At 37.3% G+C, this 17545-nt stretch overlaps 1 protein-coding gene across 4 annotated transcripts in view; it reads left to right on the top strand.

Moving 5' to 3' along the window:
• EML5 (EMAP like 5) overlaps nt 1-17545 on the top strand; it is a 180163-nt gene that overhangs the window by 14657 nt on the left and 147961 nt on the right. For all 4 annotated transcript variants that reach the window (XM_047080248.1, XM_047080247.1, XM_047080249.1 and 1 more), the window contains exon 2: nt 11776-11935. In XM_047080248.1, coding sequence (XP_046936204.1) covers nt 11776-11935 — 160 coding nt within the window. The remainder of the gene's footprint in view (nt 1-11775; nt 11936-17545) is intronic.

The raw sequence follows: 17545 nt of genomic DNA on the forward strand, positions 1-17545 counted from the left end.
CTTTTGCTCCTTTCTCAAATACCAGTTGATTATATTTATGAGGGTCTGTTTCTGAGCTGTCTCATCTATAAGTGTTTTTGAGTTCCACTATATGTTCAGCAATATACTAGGCAATATGTGGAATACAACTTAACTGTAATATTGACTCCAAGAATACTAGGAAAATACTCATGCTTTCTTTCTCATTAAGAAAATTGGAGGGCACCTGGGTGGCTCAGTTGGCTAAACGTCTTTCAGCCCATGGTTTGTGAGTTCGAGCCCCATGCTGGGCTCTGTGCTAACAGTGTGAAGCCAGCTGGGATTCTGTTACTTCCTCTCTCTCTGCCCCTCCCCTGCTCACCCTCTCTGTTTCTCTGTCTCTCTCTCAAAATAAATAAACTTTAAAAAAAAATTTTTTTAAAAGAAAGAAAAAAAATTTGGAGTTGGTCTGGACTGAGAATCCAGATGCCCAGGGTATAATGTAGCAGCAAAATAAGTTCCAAGGCCTACAGCTCTTTCATTCAGATGTTTCCATCTGTGCAGTTGCAGATTTCCAACATCCTTTTTCAGATCCATGACAAGGTTATTCTAGCAGAGAAAGAACACTGCATTGGGAGACAACCTGGGTTCTAGTCCTGACTATCATTAACTAGTACGGAAACATTAACCAGAAGATATTGAAGCTGGAGAACTTGTTGTGGAGTTCACATTTTTTGTAGGCAGCTGCACAGCCAGGGTCAAAGAACATTAGCACAGTGGAGTCATGTATTTTCATCTGCTTACCTGGTATGCCCAGCTTAGCTCTAAGCCCAGCTCTAAGCTGGCAAACAGACCCACTCATTGGGGCGGCTTTATCTCAATATAAATAGGCTTCTAGTAACAATAAAGGTGGTTCAGATTTCTGTCTGTTCCTTATATTATGTGGTCTGAGATGAAAGTACCTGCAGCCATGAGTAGAAATCCATTTTTAGTATTTTGTCATTTACGGATTCTTTATTTTTTAATGCTACACTCCAGGCAATAAATCTTTGTGAGGAGGGAAAGTTCCTTAGCTGTTTAGTAATGCTGATGAATTTGATTGCTTGGAAATTAGTATATGAACAGTGAATTAAGGATGTGAGATTGTTAAAAGTAGTCTAAGGTTAATTACTTATGGGGGTGTTGGTACAAATAGGAGTTGTGATTATGGTAGATATTCCAGAATAAATCTACATTGTCACTTCAAAAAAAAAAAAATTGGGGGGCGCCTGGGTGGCGCAGTCGGTTAAGCGTCCGACTTCAGCCAGGTCACGATCTCGCGGTCCGGGAGTTCAAGCCCCGCGTCAGGCTCTGGGCTGACGGCTCAGAGCCTGGAGCCTGTTTCCGATTCTGTGTCTCCCTCTCTCTCTGCCCCTCGCCCGTTCATGCTCTGTCTCTCTCTGTCCCAAAAATAAATAAACGTAGAAAAAAAAAATTAAAAAAAAAAAAATTGGAACCATCAGAACTGTCAGATTTTACCTACCCATCAGCAGTACATCCCGCTCCTATCTCATAGTAATCTCTCCATGTGTGAATGAGATCCTGCTCCAGATCTCATTGCCTGCTCCAGAGTTTCTCCCTGGTCACCTATATCAGTATTGTTGATGATTCTTCTAAGTTGATTCCTGTTAGCACATAAAATATGCTTAAAAGATAGTCTTTTCAAGAAACAATATTAAAAACAAATGAATATCCACATGGGGAAAAAAATGAACCTCACCATATACAAAATGTAAGTCAAATTAGGTTATATACCTTAAACACCAAAGGTAACACTATAAAATTTCTATTAAAAAAGTATAGGAAATAGGGCATAAAAAGGATAACGTAAGGAAAATTATAAATAAATAATATAAAATTGTAATAAAATTAGTGTAAATAAATAATATAGAATTAAAACTTTAGACTTTCAGGTAACTGAAGACAGTGGTGGGTATGTAGTAAGTAACCTTCCAGAGTGTCATCCCCAAATAATTCAAAATCACTTCACAAGTATGCAGTTTCTATGCAAAGCCCTAGCCTTGCCATTACTTAAGCAGAGAATACCAAAACTGTAAAATAACTGTAAGTAAAAAGAGAAAAACAAATTCTACCTACAGTTTTATAAGCTCTTTCCTCCTTATCACTGAGCTCTGAGCAGGGAGCACCTTAACCAAAAACAAACAAAAAACAACAAAAACCTATGAAAGCAGTATCTTGATTGAATACTGTAAGAATAAAAACAAAAAGAACTATAGATAATGCTATAACCTAGTTAGTAAAATTGTTTCCTACAGGGCTAGCAATTCTGAAACAACTTTGTGTATATCATACTTAAATAGACTTGAGGTTATGAAAGACTAATTTCTCACTCTTGGAAGAAGTTATACATAAAGGAAGAAGTCTTCAGTGAACCCTGTGGTTTTGGATTAGAATCAGATGTATCAATATGAACTCATGGTTTTTAGATATATACACCCAAAGATACATAATATAGCCATGTGTATATACATGGGTTAGTACACTACATATATTTCTCAGTTCTGTCTGCAGCCTAGAAGGAATAACACTCCAATAACAATGGCCACCTCTGCTGCCCAGATCTTGTTCTCTAAATACCATTTGCCAATAAAAGGCTTCCTAGAGAAGCAGTTAATTACAGGGCTGGAGCAGGAAAAATGCTAGATGAGCCTGGAATATATTGTGGTTCCTCAAAGTAGGTCAATGCAAAACAGATGTTGGCTTGTTGAAAAAATAAGGGAGCCAACCTGAAGGATCTCCTGAAGGTCAAAGATGCAACAATTTGAGCTACAAGCTAAATAATGATAGTACTGAATTTTAACCCATCGAATAAAACAAGACTATCAAACAGCAGACCCTGGGCTAAATATGGCCTGCCATCTATTTTTGTAAATAAAGTTTTATTGGAAAACAGACATGACTATTTGTTTTTGCAGCCTTTTTTTTTTTTTAATAGTCCCTCTAAGGAACCCTTTTAGGTATTTTTTTCTTAATTGCCCCAACCCACCACAAAATTTTATTACCACAGATATACTATATATCAATTTATGTACCATATATGTATCTATACTTTCTTCATAAAAAGAGTAAGACCCACAAGAACCAGTTCTTAACCCCATGGAAGTGATGTTGCTCCCAATGAGAATGCATGGTTTACATATCATCAATGGCTGATTTGGAATTATAACCATAAAGTTGAGTAGCTGTAACAGAGGTTGTATGGCAGGCAAAGCTTAAAGTATTTACTGTCTGTCACTTTACAGAAAAAAAATTGTTATTAAAATACCCATGGGGGCATCTGGGTGGTTCAGTTGGTTAAGCATCTGGCTCTTGATTTCGGCTCAGCCCATGATCTCACAGTTTGTGGTTTCGAGCCCCACATTGGGCTCTATGCCGACAGCACAGAACCTGGTTGGGGTTCTCTGTCTCCGTCTTTCTCTGCCCTTGCCCTGTTTACTCTCTATTTCTCTCTCAAAAATGAATAAACATTTTTTAAAAATCTTAAAATTCCCATGAATTCAACTGTATAAACAATGGATTAAATAAAAGAGAGGGGTGCCTGGGTGGTTTAGTTGGTTGAGCATCTGACCTTTGATTTCCACTCAGGTCATGATCTTGCGGTTCGTGGGGTGGAGCCCTGAGTTGGGCTCTGTGCTGATAGCACGGTGGAGCCTGCTTGGGATTCTGTCTTTCTTTCTCTCTCTGCCTCTACCCTGCTTTCACATGCACTCTCTCTCTCAAAATAAATAAATAAACTTTAAGAGAGAAAATATAGTTCTTCCTATGGCCAAAATAAAGACAAGAATTAAGTGTTTGTGAGGATGTGAAGAAAAAAGAACTTTTGTGCACTATTGGTGGGAGCATAAATTAGCCACTGTGAAAACAGTATGGAAGATTCCTCAAAAAATTAAAAATAGAAATACCATATGATCCAGTAATTCCAGTAGTAGGTATTTACCCAAAGAAAACAAAAATTCTAAGAGATATACAAAACCCTATGTTTATTACAGCATTATTTACAGTAGCCAGTATGGAAGTAACCTAAGTGTCCATTGATAGATGAATGGATAAGGAAGATGTAGTATATTTACACACACACACAGACTATACTATACAGCTATAAAAAAGGATGAGATCTTGCTACTTGCAGAAACATGGATGGACCTAGAGGGTATTATGCTTTTTTTTTTTTTTAATGTTTGCTTATTTTTGCCAGAGAGAGAGTCAGAACATGAACAGGGGAGGGGCAGAGAGAGAGGGAGACACAGAATCTGAAGCAGGCTCCAGGCTCTGAGCTGTCAGCACAGGGCCCAACGTGGGGCTTGAACTCACCAACCTTGAGATCATGACCTGAACTGAAACCAAGAGTTGGATGCTTAACTGACTGAGCCACCCAGGTGTTATGCTAAATGAAATAAATCAGACTGAGAAAGACAAATACCATATGATTTCACCCATGTGAAGCATAAAAAACAAAGCAAATGAACAAAAAGCAGAACCAGACCTAAAAATACAGAGAATAAACTGATGGTTGCCAAAGGAAAAAGAGGTAGGGGGGTAGGCATACTAGGTGAGAGGGAATGAGGGATACAGGCTTCCAGTTATGGATAAGTCATGGGAATAAAAGACACAGTATAGGGAATATAGCCAATGATACTATAATAGTGTTGTATGGTGACAGATGGTAGCTACACTTGTGGTGAGCATAGCATAACATATAGAGAAGTTGAAACACTATATTGTACACTTGAAACTAATGTAACATTGTATGTCAACTATACTCAAAAAATTAAAAATTAAAATTAAAAAACTTTCCTTACGGTAGAATTCCAATCAATAAATGTAGAAGAAAAGAGGAAATAGGAGGATCGCATAAGGCAAATAGTACAGTAGCAACTGTTTCAGGCAAGGCCTAGCAGTGGATGCTAAAATTAGTGAATGAACGTTTGAGGAGAAACAGGATCTGCATGGAGTCAAAGCATCTCCCCTAAAATACATATTGACAACAAAGAGAAGCTTTGTAGTAACCTTACAGTGGAAAAACGTGGCAAGCACCAGCTTATCTAAGGAATTGAGGTAAACATCATCAGTAATAATGCATATTGACATCCTTGATATGATGAACTAAGAAGAACAAATACAATTTTTGTGGTATACTTGCCAAAAATGCATGATCTCACTCCAATTAAGGAAAAATGTGTTACAAATCCAAATTGAGGGACATTTTACAAAATAAGTGATTAGTACTCTTCAAAAGTATAGCATCATATATTCTCTCTCACTCTCTCCCTCTCTCAAAATAAATAAACATTTTTTTAAAAAGACTTTAGGAGCACCTGGGTGGCTCGGTCGGTTAGGCGTCCGAGTTCGGCTCAGGTCACAACCTCATGGTCCGTGAGTTCGAGCCCCGAATCGGGCTCTGTGCTGACAGCTCGGAGCCTGGAGCCTGCTTCGGATTCTGTGTCTCCCTCTCTCTCTGCCCCTCCCCCGCTCATGCTCTGTCTCTCTCTGTCTCAGAAATAAATAAACGTTAAAAAAAAAAATTTAAAAAGACTTTAAAAAAAAAGGGGCGCCTGGGTAGCTCATTCAGTTGAGCATCCAACTCTTGGTTTCTGCTCGGGTCATGGTCTCACTGTTCATGGGATGGAGCTTCAGATTGGGCTCTGTGCTGATAGCACAGAACCTGCTTGGGACTCACTCACTCCCTCTCTCTTCCCCTCCCCTACTGGCTTGCACTCACGTGTGTGCGTTCTCTGTCTCTCAAAATAAATAAACATTAAAAAAAAAAGGCTTTCAAAAGTATACCATCATGAAAGACAATCAAAGAAACTGTTACAGAGATTGAAGTTGCTAATGAGAATTAAATGCAACTATCCTACCCTGGATAGGATCTTGAAACAGAAAAACTTCAGTGAGAAAACTGGTGAATTTTGAATAAGTAGTTTAGAGGGGGTACTAATGTTAATTTCCTCTTTCTTATTGTACCAAGATTATACTAGAGCAGTGGGGTGAGGGATTTAAGAGAACTGTTTATACTATTTTTGCAACTTTTTGATGAATCTAATTAGTCTAAAATAAAAAGTCTCAACAATTTTTAAATCTTTTGGGGCACCTGGGTGGCTCAGTCGGTTAGACATCCAACTTCAGCTCAGGTCATGATCTCGCGGTTTGTGGGTTCAAGCACCATGTGGGGCTCTGTGCAGACAGCTAGGAGCCTGGAGCCTGCCTTAGGTTCTGTGTCTCCCTTTCTCTCTGCTCCTACCCCACTCATGCTCTCGCTCTGTCTCTCAAAAATAAATAAACATTAACAAAAAATTTTTAAAAATTAAAATCTTTTGCTGTTTAAAAGATACCATTAAGAAAATGAAGACAGTCCCCAAACTGGGAAACACAGTTCCAAAACATATGTTTGAGAAAAGAATTGTATCCAGAATATATCAAGAACTCTTACAATGCAGTAATAGGACAACAGACCAATTAAAAAATAGACCAAATGCTTTTTGCCCAGAGTCCGACCCAATTGTAGGAAGAGCACGACAGTGTCCAGAGGCTCATACTCTGGACTTTCTAGTCATAGTACGATGAAGTAGAGCCCCTGGGAGATTGAGAGTTGGGGGAGTTTATGGAGAGCAGGGAGATCTCATAAAGTTACATTTGATGTCCTAGACTCTTACGCTGCACATGGTTGGAACTAATTAGAAACAGCGTATCAAAGGCTTTGAAAACTGAACTATAATCATCCAGCTTCCAAATTGGCCCCTGTGGTGTGTACATGTGGTAATACTACAAAGGCTTTAAAAGTTAAACTAACGTTGGGACCATAGAAGGAGAACTGGGACATGTGCCCTGAACCTAACCAGAGTGCTTGCCTGCTGAAACACAGCATTCTCTAGAGGATTTTAACAGGGCCCAGGGTTTATAGCACAGTATCCCAAATGTCCAGGATATAATCCAAAATGATCACACAAAAAATTAGGAAATTCTGAAGAACTTATAAAAGACAGGGGGCGCCTGAGTGGTGCAGTCGGTTAAGCGTCCGACTTCAGCCAGGTCACGATCTCGCGGTCTGGGAGTTCGAGCCCCGCGTCGGGCTCTGGGCTGATGGCTCAGAGCTTGGAGCCTGTTTCCGATCCTGTGTCTCCCTCTCTCTCTGCCCCTCCCCCGTTCATGCTCTGTCTCTCTCTGTCCCAAAAATAAATAAACGTTGAAAAAAAAAATTTAAAAAGACAGTAGTTATCAGCCCCACAATGAAGTAAGTGTTGGAATTATCAAAGAATTTAGAGCAGTTGTTATAACTATATGCCGTGAAGTAAACGGGAATGTTCTTGAAACAAATGAAATGTTTTAAGTTCTCAGCAAGGAAATAGAAGCTGTAGAAAAATGGAATATTTTTGGTGAAGTTTTGGGGTGGTGGGGGTCTGGAGCCAATGACCAAGAAAGAATTCTTGAGACTTCTTTGGTGCAAAAAGGTGATTTTATTAAAGCACGGGGACAGGACTCTGGGCAGGAAGTACGCACTGCAAGTGTGGGAGGTGACCGTTTTTTGTGGGGGGAGGTAGGAGATAAAGTCAAGAGGGAGTTTCCAAAGAGACTTTCACGTGCTAAAGACTTACTAGAGGCCTAGCTATTGTCAAACTAAGGTTGTTTTTCCCTCTAGCAAAGCATTAACATTAAAATAGTAGGGAGTTCCTGGACTTTAGGACACTGATGGCCTTTTTCTGGTAAACTGTTGGAGACTTATTTGTTTTTTGTCATTTCCTGTTTTTGGGTAGCTGGGAGCTACTGATCAATTTAGGAAGTAATGTCATTTTAACAAAATTGCAGTATTACAATATTATATATAACATGTTGTAATTATATTACAGTGTATCTTTCCACTTATTTAGATCTTTTAAAAATGAACGATGTTTTGTACTTTTCAGTGTACAAGTCTTGTACTTTTTTGCTAAATTTATTCCTAAATGTTTTGTTGTTTTTGATGCTATCATAAGTGAAATTGTTTTCTTAACTTAATTTTCAGATTGTTCATTGCTAGTGTATAGAAATATAATTGCTATTTTATATTGACCTTATATCCTACCACATTGCTTATTAACTCTACTTGGGATTTATTTTGTTGTTGTTTGTGGATTCCTTAGGATTTTCTTTATACGAGATTATATCATCTATAAGTAGAGATAGTTTTACTTCTTCCTTTTGTTTCTTGTTCTTGCCTAATTGTCCTGTTCAGAATATCCAGTATCATGTTGAATGGAAGTGACAAGAGGTGACATCCTTGTCTCCTTCCTGTACTTAGAGGGGAAACTTTCAGGCTTTCACCATTAAATGTGATAATAGCTGTGGGTTTTCATAGATTCCCCTTTATCAAGTTGAGTAAGTTCTCTTTAATTCATAGTTTGTTGTGTATTTTTATCACAAAAGGGGTTGGGTTTTTGTCATATGCGTCTTCTGTGTCTATTGAGATTAATGTATATGGGTTTGTATTTGTTTTACTTTTCTATTTTTTTTAGGATTGATTTTTATTCTATTACTATGATATATTGGTTGACTTTTATATGTTGAGCCAACCTTCCATTCCTACTTATCTTCCCTCCCTCTGGTTACTCATTTAGTATTCCCTGACTTGATGAATACCATCTAAGCCATCCAGATGCTCAAGCCAGAAGCCCAAGAGTCATCTTAGACCTTTCTTTCCCCCCACTCACTACATCCAATCAGTTGATTCTGTCCTAATACCCTCCTAACTTTTCCCACTTTCAACTCCTCCTTGACTCTGAGGCCAGGAGTGATTTTTTTTCTCCTAATGATGAATCTCATAACCTAAATCTATTTGTAGAAAAATTTATGAAGGAGAAATTTGTATTTACTTCGTGCCTCCTGCTAATGTACATAAACCATTACCAACTGTTTGGTCTTTGTCTTGTTTTTAAAGACTCAGACTACTTTCTGTGAACTATGGGTGACTTTTCTGTTTTTTGAAATGATATTCGTGCTATAGTAACCAAAACTATGGTATTGGTATAAAAACAGACACATAGATGGGGCGCCTGGGTGGCGCAGTCGGTTAAGCGTCCGACTTCAGCCAGGTCACGATCTCGCGGTCCGTGAGTTCGAGCCCCGCGTCAGGCTCTGGGCGGATGGCTCGGAGCCTGGAGCCTGTTTCCGATTCTGTGTCTCCCTCTCTCTCTGCCCCTCCCCCGTTCATGCTCTGTCTCTCTCTGTCCCCAAAATAAATAAAAACGTTGAAAAAAAAAATTTAAAAACAGATACATAGATCAGTGACGCAAAATTGAGAGCCCAGGAATAAACCCACACATGTATGGACATTTAGTTTATGGCAGTGGAGCCAAGAGCATAAAATGGAGAAAGGACAGTCTCTTCAAAAGATGGTGTTGGGAAAACTGGACAGCCACATGCGAAAGAATGAAACTAGACCACTATCTTACGGTGTACCCCAAAATTAACTCAAAATGGATTTAAAACTTGAACGTAAGACCTGAAACCATAAAGCTTCTAGAAGAAAACAGGTGGCAAGATCCTTGACATCAGTCTTAGCAATGTATTTGTGGATCTAACTCCAAAGACAAGGGAATCAAAGGCAAAAGTAAACAAATTGAGGGACACTTGGGTGGCTCAGCTGGTTAAGTGTCTGACTTTGGCTCAGGTCATGATCTTGTGGTTTGTGACTTCCAGCCTGCATCGGGCTCTGTGCTGACAGCTTGGAGCCTGGAGCCTGCTTAGGATTCTGTGTCTCCTCTCTCTCTGCCCCTTCCCTGCTAGTGCGCTCGCGCTCTCTCTCTCTCTCTCTCTCTGTCTCAAAAATAAATAAACCTTAAAAAAAAAACATATTGAAATACATCAAACTAAAAAGCCTCTGCATAGTGAAAGAAACCATCATCAAAAGGAAAAGGCAACCTACTAAATGGGAGAAGATATTTGCAAATTACATATTTGCCAAGGGGTTAATATCCAAAATATATTAAAAAATTCCTACAACTTAACAAAAAACAGCTCAAATAAAAAAATGACCAGAGGATCTGCATAGACATTTTTCTAAAGGAGACCTATAAATGGCTAACAGACACATGAAAACATGTTCAGCATCACTAATTATTAGGGAAATGCAAACCAAAACTATAATAAGATATCACCTCATATGGGTTAGATTGGCTGTCATCAAAATGACAAGAAATAACAAGTGTTGGAGAGGGTGTGGAGAAACAGGAGCCCTCATATGTAAATGAAACCCTGGGAATATAAATTAGTGCAGCTGCTGTGTAAAACACTATGGTTATTCCTCAAAAAGTTGAGAATAGAGCTGCCATACTATCCAACAGTCCCACTACTGGACATTTATCTGAACATGAAAACATTAATACAAGAAGATATATGCAGCCTGATGTTCATTACAACATTATTTACAATAGTCAAGATATGGAAACAACCTAAATATGCATCAGTGGATGAATGGATAAGGAAGGTGTGGTATATAGACATTATGGAATACTATTCAGCCATAAAAAAGAATGAAATCAGATGTTGACAACATGGATGGACCATGAGGGTATTAAGTGAACTAAGTCAGAAGGAGAAAGTAAAAAATAGTATTACTTCACTCATATGTGGAATCTAAAAAAATAAAATATAACAAATAAAAACAAACTCATAGACACAAACAGATTGGTGGTTACTACAAGGGTAGGCAGTTGAGGGGTGGGTGAAGTGGGTGAAGGGAGTCAAATGTATGGTAATAGATGATAACTAGACTTTTGGAGGTGATCACTTTGAGATGAACACAGATATTTAATTAAAATGTTATATAATTAAAACTTATATACCAATTTTACTTCAATTAAAAATGGGGTTTATAATTTATTACCATAGGAGTGTTACTAAGTGCTATTTTTGGATGCTAAGATTTTGTGTAATGTCATGTAATAAAAGAGTAAAATAGGAGAGAGGGCTTAAAAACAGATGAATACCAAAAGAGAAAGTGGCATGTGGTAAGGCTGCTACTAATTTGTTGCTGTGGTGCAATTGATCCATTGTGAGAATTCTTTTCTTGCAAAGTTTACACACATTATATCATATTACAGAGATTTTGAAGTCTATCATCATCTGGTCATAACATACATATACTAGTCAAGTAATAACTCAGTATGGATTTTTGTAGAAGTTATTTTATTTTATTTACAAAATTTTTTAATATTTATTTTTGAAAGAGAAGGAACATGAGCGGGGGTGGGGGGGCAGAGAGAGAGGGAGACACAGAATCAGAGGCAGGCTCCAGGCTCTGAGCTGTCAGCACAGAGTTCTGAAGCGGGGCTCGAACTCAACAAACTGTGAGATCTTGACCCGAGCTGAGGTTTGACACTTAACCAACTGAGCCACCCAGGCGCCCCTAGAAGTTACTTTAATTTTTTTTTTTTTTGACATTTACTTGTTTTTGAGAGACGAAGTGAGACAGAGCATGAGTGAGGGAGGGGTAGAGAGAGAAGGAGACACAGAATCCCAAGCAGGCTCCAGGCTCTGAGCAAGCATTCAGCACAGAGCCTGACGCGGGGCTCGACCTCACAAACCATGAGATCATGACCTGAGCTGAAGTTGGACACTTAACTGACTGAGCCACCCAGGCACCCCCACTAGAAGTTATTTTAAATCCAAATTATATTAAATGGATAAAGTCTAAATTTTGCATTTGTATATATAAAGTTTATGTATATCAAATATAAAAGCTCTATAAACAGTTTTAAGCCAGTTTATTTATTTATTTTGCAGCCTTGCATTGCATCCTGAACGAGTATTGGTAGCAACGGGACAAGTTGGGAAAGAGCCTTATATCTGTGTTTGGGATTCATACACTGTGCAGACCATATCAATTCTAAAGGATGCTCATACACATGGTATAGCTTGTTTAGCATTCGACTTAGACGGGCAGGTATGTGATTTTTTTTCTCTTTTTCTAAACTACATCTTATAAACGTGTACTATAAGAAATGATTGCAAATCTATAAATATTAAATTGGAAAGCAATTGATGAAAAGTACCTGTTTGTTCAAGGGTGGAAGTACATCGGGTGGATAGTTGATGAATATAAGAAAAATAAGAACAATAAGTGGCCTTTATTTCACATATCACAAACTTTTTAATTGAATTAATACTATTATAAAAGCCAAAGAGATTCTGACTCAGTAGAATATTACCTAATTGTCCTAGAAATTTTACATATAACTTTTCCAGGTAGTGTATGTTGATAAGACAGATGAAAGACGTCTTAGGAAGACATTTTAGGAAAACTAAGTCTCTCTAAGTAGAGCTGTATACATTTTAATTTTCAGTTATTTTAAAGGTTTCTGTTGAAGTTACATTTTTTATTGAAAATAAGGAGGTTGTTCCTATAAGAGCTATTTTTATACAAAATCAAAGTTGAAAACAAAGGATATAATTATCAGTTCCCAAATTATCATCTACTTCTAGTGAATGATTATTTTAAAAAATTAAACAGGCCAAGAACTTTTTTATGGTGTTTTCATGGAACTTGTTATACCTAAAACATATTTAAGAAGTGGTAAGAAGTTGAATTTTGCAGGTATGGTTAATTTGTAGTCTTTAACAGTTTTATGTTAAAATTAGACTTTAACAGTCATTTTAACTTTTAGAAAGATTTTAGTTGCCTGCTTTTCAGTTCATAAAATTAATTTTATAGGTTGAGATTTTATAAAAACAGATCACATTATGTTTTGTTCTCTTGAAAATGACAGATATTTTATTTATAACTAAGGAATAGCTTCTTTGAGTAGCATAGATTAATATGCCTTTCTGTTAAGAGTCTGTTAAGAGATCTTTAAGACTTAATTGGAACCTTTCATTTGGGGAAAAATGTGCTTCTAGGTTTAACATTAGTATTGTAGCAGTGATTGGCAATTACAGAACCTTAATTCATGTCCTGTTATGCTATTTTTCAAGTCCCTTACTGTCCTCATATCAATTTTATTTTCTTTTTTAAAAGGAAGAGAATTACTCTTAACCTATCTCTTGGGAGATTAAATTTTATGAAACAAACGTACATGGATTTTTTTTTTAGTCATTTACTAAAGGTGTTATGAAGTCCACGATGTATTAACTATAAGTATCTGTATTCTTTCAACATAGATGTTTTCTTCCTAATTTTGAAATTGCTCTTTCTAAATGTTATGTGTTGCATTGCTGAGGAATTTCTTTTGTGTATATAAGGAGAAGTCATGCCCATAGCTCTTCCTAGTTGAAAGCCTTTAATTTTGCTTATTTTGTAGAACTTATAAGAAAAGCCTTTGGTACATGTATTTTATTATCACAAATCTTCATGAGGATGTGTTACTTAAAAGTTTAAGCTTATAAAAAACATAATAATAGCTAAAAGTTACTGAGCACATACTAAGTACCAGGCATTGTGCTGAGCCTGCATTATCTTATTTAATCCTCACAGCAACCCTATGAAATAGATACTATTATTATCTCTATTTTACAGATAAAGAAACTGAGACTTAGAGAGGTTAAATAACTTGCCCCAGGTTACACAGCTAGTAAATGGAGCCAGAGCGGAAACCCAGGTCAGTCACACTCCAAAGCTCATGTTTTTAATCACAATGCTCTCCTGCCTCCCAAACATGGAACTTAGGAAGTAGTTATTTATATTTCAGAAGAAATTCAGCCATCTTAAAAACAATTAAAGCTTATAAGGAACTGCTGCCGACTAAAGATTAAGTTAAGAAGAGTATCTCTGAAATTCTATTGAGAAAATGCCTTAGTTAAAAAATATATTTGAGAATATATTCACTAATATCTGAACTGTTTATGAGCTATCAACTAGGAAATAATTGTGATTTTTGCATTTTATAATAGTGCTCTATTAAGATTTATCCAATGAATTTCCCTGTTAACAGTAATGCTGAATATTATTTTCCCAGAGGCTTTCTTCTAAATGGACTGAATATCCACTCTGACACCAGAAGTCTGCCTTACTGAGAATAATTAGGGCCTGAAAAGTCTGTTTCTTTTTTTTTTTTTTTAATTTTTTTTTCAACGTTTTTATTTATTTTTGGGACAGAGAGAGACAGAGCATGAACGGGGGAGGGGCAGAGAGAGAGGGAGACACAGAATCGGAAACAGGCTCCAGGCTCCGAGCCATCAGCCCAGAGCCTGACGCGGGGCTCGAACTCATGGACCGCGAGATCGTGACCTGGCTGAAGTCGGACGCTTAACCGACTGCGCCACCCAGGCGCCCCCTGAAAAGTCTGTTTCTATAACGCACATCAAACAGGGACTAAAATTTCTAAGTGGGAGGAAGGGAAATTTGATACTTTATCTTGCAAATACAACAGTACACTGCAAAAACATTTCTCATGTTGAACAAAATCTAAGCTGTAGTTACAGCTCTGGTGATTTACAGAATGAACTAAGAATAAAGCATTAGTTTTTAACTTAATTTTGTCAATTATATGATGGTACAAAATAAAAGGCTTTAGTGTACCTTAGCCTTTTGGCACATGATTATCAAGAGAGTAATTTTTGCAAAAATATTAGGGGAGGTCACTGGTTTTTCCAAGTGCCTTTTAGCAGTCTCTTGCTAACTTGACATATCTCAAGTGCCTATTGTATTATTCTTGTATTCTTATTTCTCTGCCAGATCCTAATTTCTCATGATTTTATGTAGATTTTACCAGTATTTATTCCATCAAGTCCTGCCTCTCTTGCAAAATTTGTGATTTTACTTTGTGACATTGTGATCATTAGTTCTTGTGTAATGAACATTGAGACCACAAGGACCCACATACTAACATCTTTTAAGTATAATTGTTTGTTATTTGAATATGGTTTACAGTTGCAGGAACTCATGGGATGCGTCTCGCTGTGTCTGTTAGGATAGTTTTCTTATTTGAGCATTGAGTGCACTAGAATCTTTTAGTAAATCCAGTTCAGTTAATGGACACAACTAAGATTTTGTTGGGATCAAGGAGAAATTCGAGAAGCTGGTTTTCTTTTTCCCTTTCTGACTTTTACTTCTTAATTAAAGGTGCCTTTCCTTCTGTCTGCTTCTTAAATGTCAGTGTTCTTTAGGAATCTGTGGCCTTCTTTTCTTTTTACTTATTCTCTCTAGGTGATCATCTAGAGCCATGATTTTAATGTCCATGTCAGTTAACAGTGAGGCCCCAGCTTCTCTCCTCAACTCCAGATACCGCCCCCCATCCCTGCCAAATGTCATACAAATATACTATGTATGATACCTTTAAAACTGAATCTCTCTTTATTCCAACTCTCTTAAAAGACAAAGTTGACCCTTTCTCTGGCTTTGGCCTGCTTCTCCAGCCTTGTCTCTGGCCACTTTCCAGTTGGCACTCCTCCCCTCAGCTACCCTGAATTAGGCTTTTTCCTGAAGGCACCATGATCTCTCTAATCTTGCTGTCCTTTGGTCTGAAAGGCACTCTTACTTTTCTACCCAACTCTTACATGGTTAAAGCGTTACTTTTACTGGAAAACTTTATCTTCTTCCTCACCTACCCAGGCTGGGTAAATGTGAGAAAACATGATACAGTAAAAAATGATAGAAAGCTAGGAGAGGAAGCAGTATGGGCTTGGTTATTTCTCTCTTATCCTCTCTGCTGTTGCTTAACCTGTGCTGAGGGAGGTTGATTTTGGCCATGTTAAGTTTATCAGGGCTACAGAGGAAGTGCTCCCAGATCTCCTTTTTTTTCACTGTCTGTACAGAGCTGGATGCTTCGAGGCTCTATGGAGATACATGGAGTTTTAAAGCTTTTGGCCCATTGTGGTTTGCTTTGTGTGTAGGATGAGCCAAGTCAGAAGAAGCATCAATAGAATGGGCAGTCCCCCTCTGACTATTCCTCACTTTATATTTGTTTTGTGAAATTTTAATCTCTACACAGTAGGTAGATTTCTTTTAGCTAGATATTTACTGATACCCTGTAATTCCCAAGACTCTCAGGAAAAGTAAGTCCTCTCCTCTTGTTCCCTTGGTCTTTCTGCCAGAGTGATTTGATGGAGAGCCACAACAAACTATGTACTGTATCTTTTCATGGGAGCCATTCATTCTGCCCATTTGAGGGTTTAAATAGTAATTCTACTTTGCAGAATTTGTTTCTGAGTATTAGATGGCATTTCTCATTCAGACAGGTAGAGGGCATAGGTTCTTAAAGCTAGTTATGGTTGTGGTAAATTAACAATGATGATGATAACAAACATTTATGTAACATTAACCACATATTAACTTTTTTGTGTATGTATATATGTTAATTCTCATAGTAACCCTATGAAACACTTTTATTATTCCCACTTAATAGGTGAGGAAACTGCGGTTCAGAGAGGCTACATAACTGCTGAAAGTAATCTAATTAATTAATGAGAGATGGAGCTGATGTTCAAACCTAGGTAGTCTGATACCAGAATCTATGCTTTAAATCAGAGGTTAGTAAACTGGTGCACTTTCTGTAACAACTCAGTAAATATTTAAGCCTTGTAGACCATACACAACGGTCTCTGTTGCCACTCCTCAGCCCTGCATTGTGGTAGGAAAGCAGTCATGGGCAGCTTGTAAAAGAATGGGTATGGCTGCACTCCAGTAAAATTTTATTTACAAAAACAGGATTCAGGAAGGATTTGGCCTGAGGGTTGTAGTTTGCTGACCCCTGCTTCTAACCCAGGGCAAAAAATCTGTGTTGTGGGCTGATCCTTGTGATTTCTTCTTTATCCCTTTCAGTTACTTCCAAGTGTATTGTTAATTTGCACACATTTGGAGGATTTTCTGCACAACTTTCTGTTACTCTAATTTCTGTTTTTGTCAGAGAACATACTCTGTATTTTAGGGTTTTTTTATTTGGTTAGGCTTATTTTGTGATTCAGAATTTTGTGATCTTCATGAAGTTTCATGTGCACTTGGAAAGGATGTGAAAAAAATATATTCTGTTTCCTTTCTTTCCTTCTGTTTACTGTACTGTCTTCATTCATTTTACTTATATGTATTTTGCAAATCTCATAATAACTATTGTTATTTTTGCCTTAAACAGTTTAAAAAGAAAATTAAAAATAAAAGTCTTATTTACATATTTACCATTTGGACGCTTAATTCACAGGTGTATCATTTCTGTCTGGCTGAAGTAATTTCCATTATCATATCTTCTAGTGCAGGTCTCACCTTCTGTTTACTTGAAAAAGCCTATTTTGACCCAATTTTCCAAAGGTAATTTTGCTAGGTATACTGTTCTATGTTGCCTTTTTTCCTCCTTAGAATTTTTGAAGAGGTTATTCATTGTCATCTGACTTGTATAGCTTTAGATGAGAAATCTAGAATAACTTTTTTAATCTTTGTTCCTCCATACTAAAATTGTCTTTTTTTCTGACTGCTTTTAAGATTTTTCTCTTTAGCACTGGTTTTAGCAATTTGATTACCATTTGTGTTGATGTATGTTTTCTCTGTGTGTGTGATTATTCTGCTGGGAGTTTATTGAACTTCTTAGATTTGCTGGGTTTATGAGTTTCATCACATTTAGAAAATTTT

The sequence above is a fragment of the Lynx rufus genome, unplaced genomic scaffold (assembly GCF_022079265.1).
Source record: "Lynx rufus isolate CCGP_SWC_20201006 ecotype Redwood Valley unplaced genomic scaffold, mLynRuf1.p SCAF_17, whole genome shotgun sequence".
NCBI classification, from domain to species: Eukaryota; Metazoa; Chordata; class Mammalia; order Carnivora; family Felidae; genus Lynx; species Lynx rufus.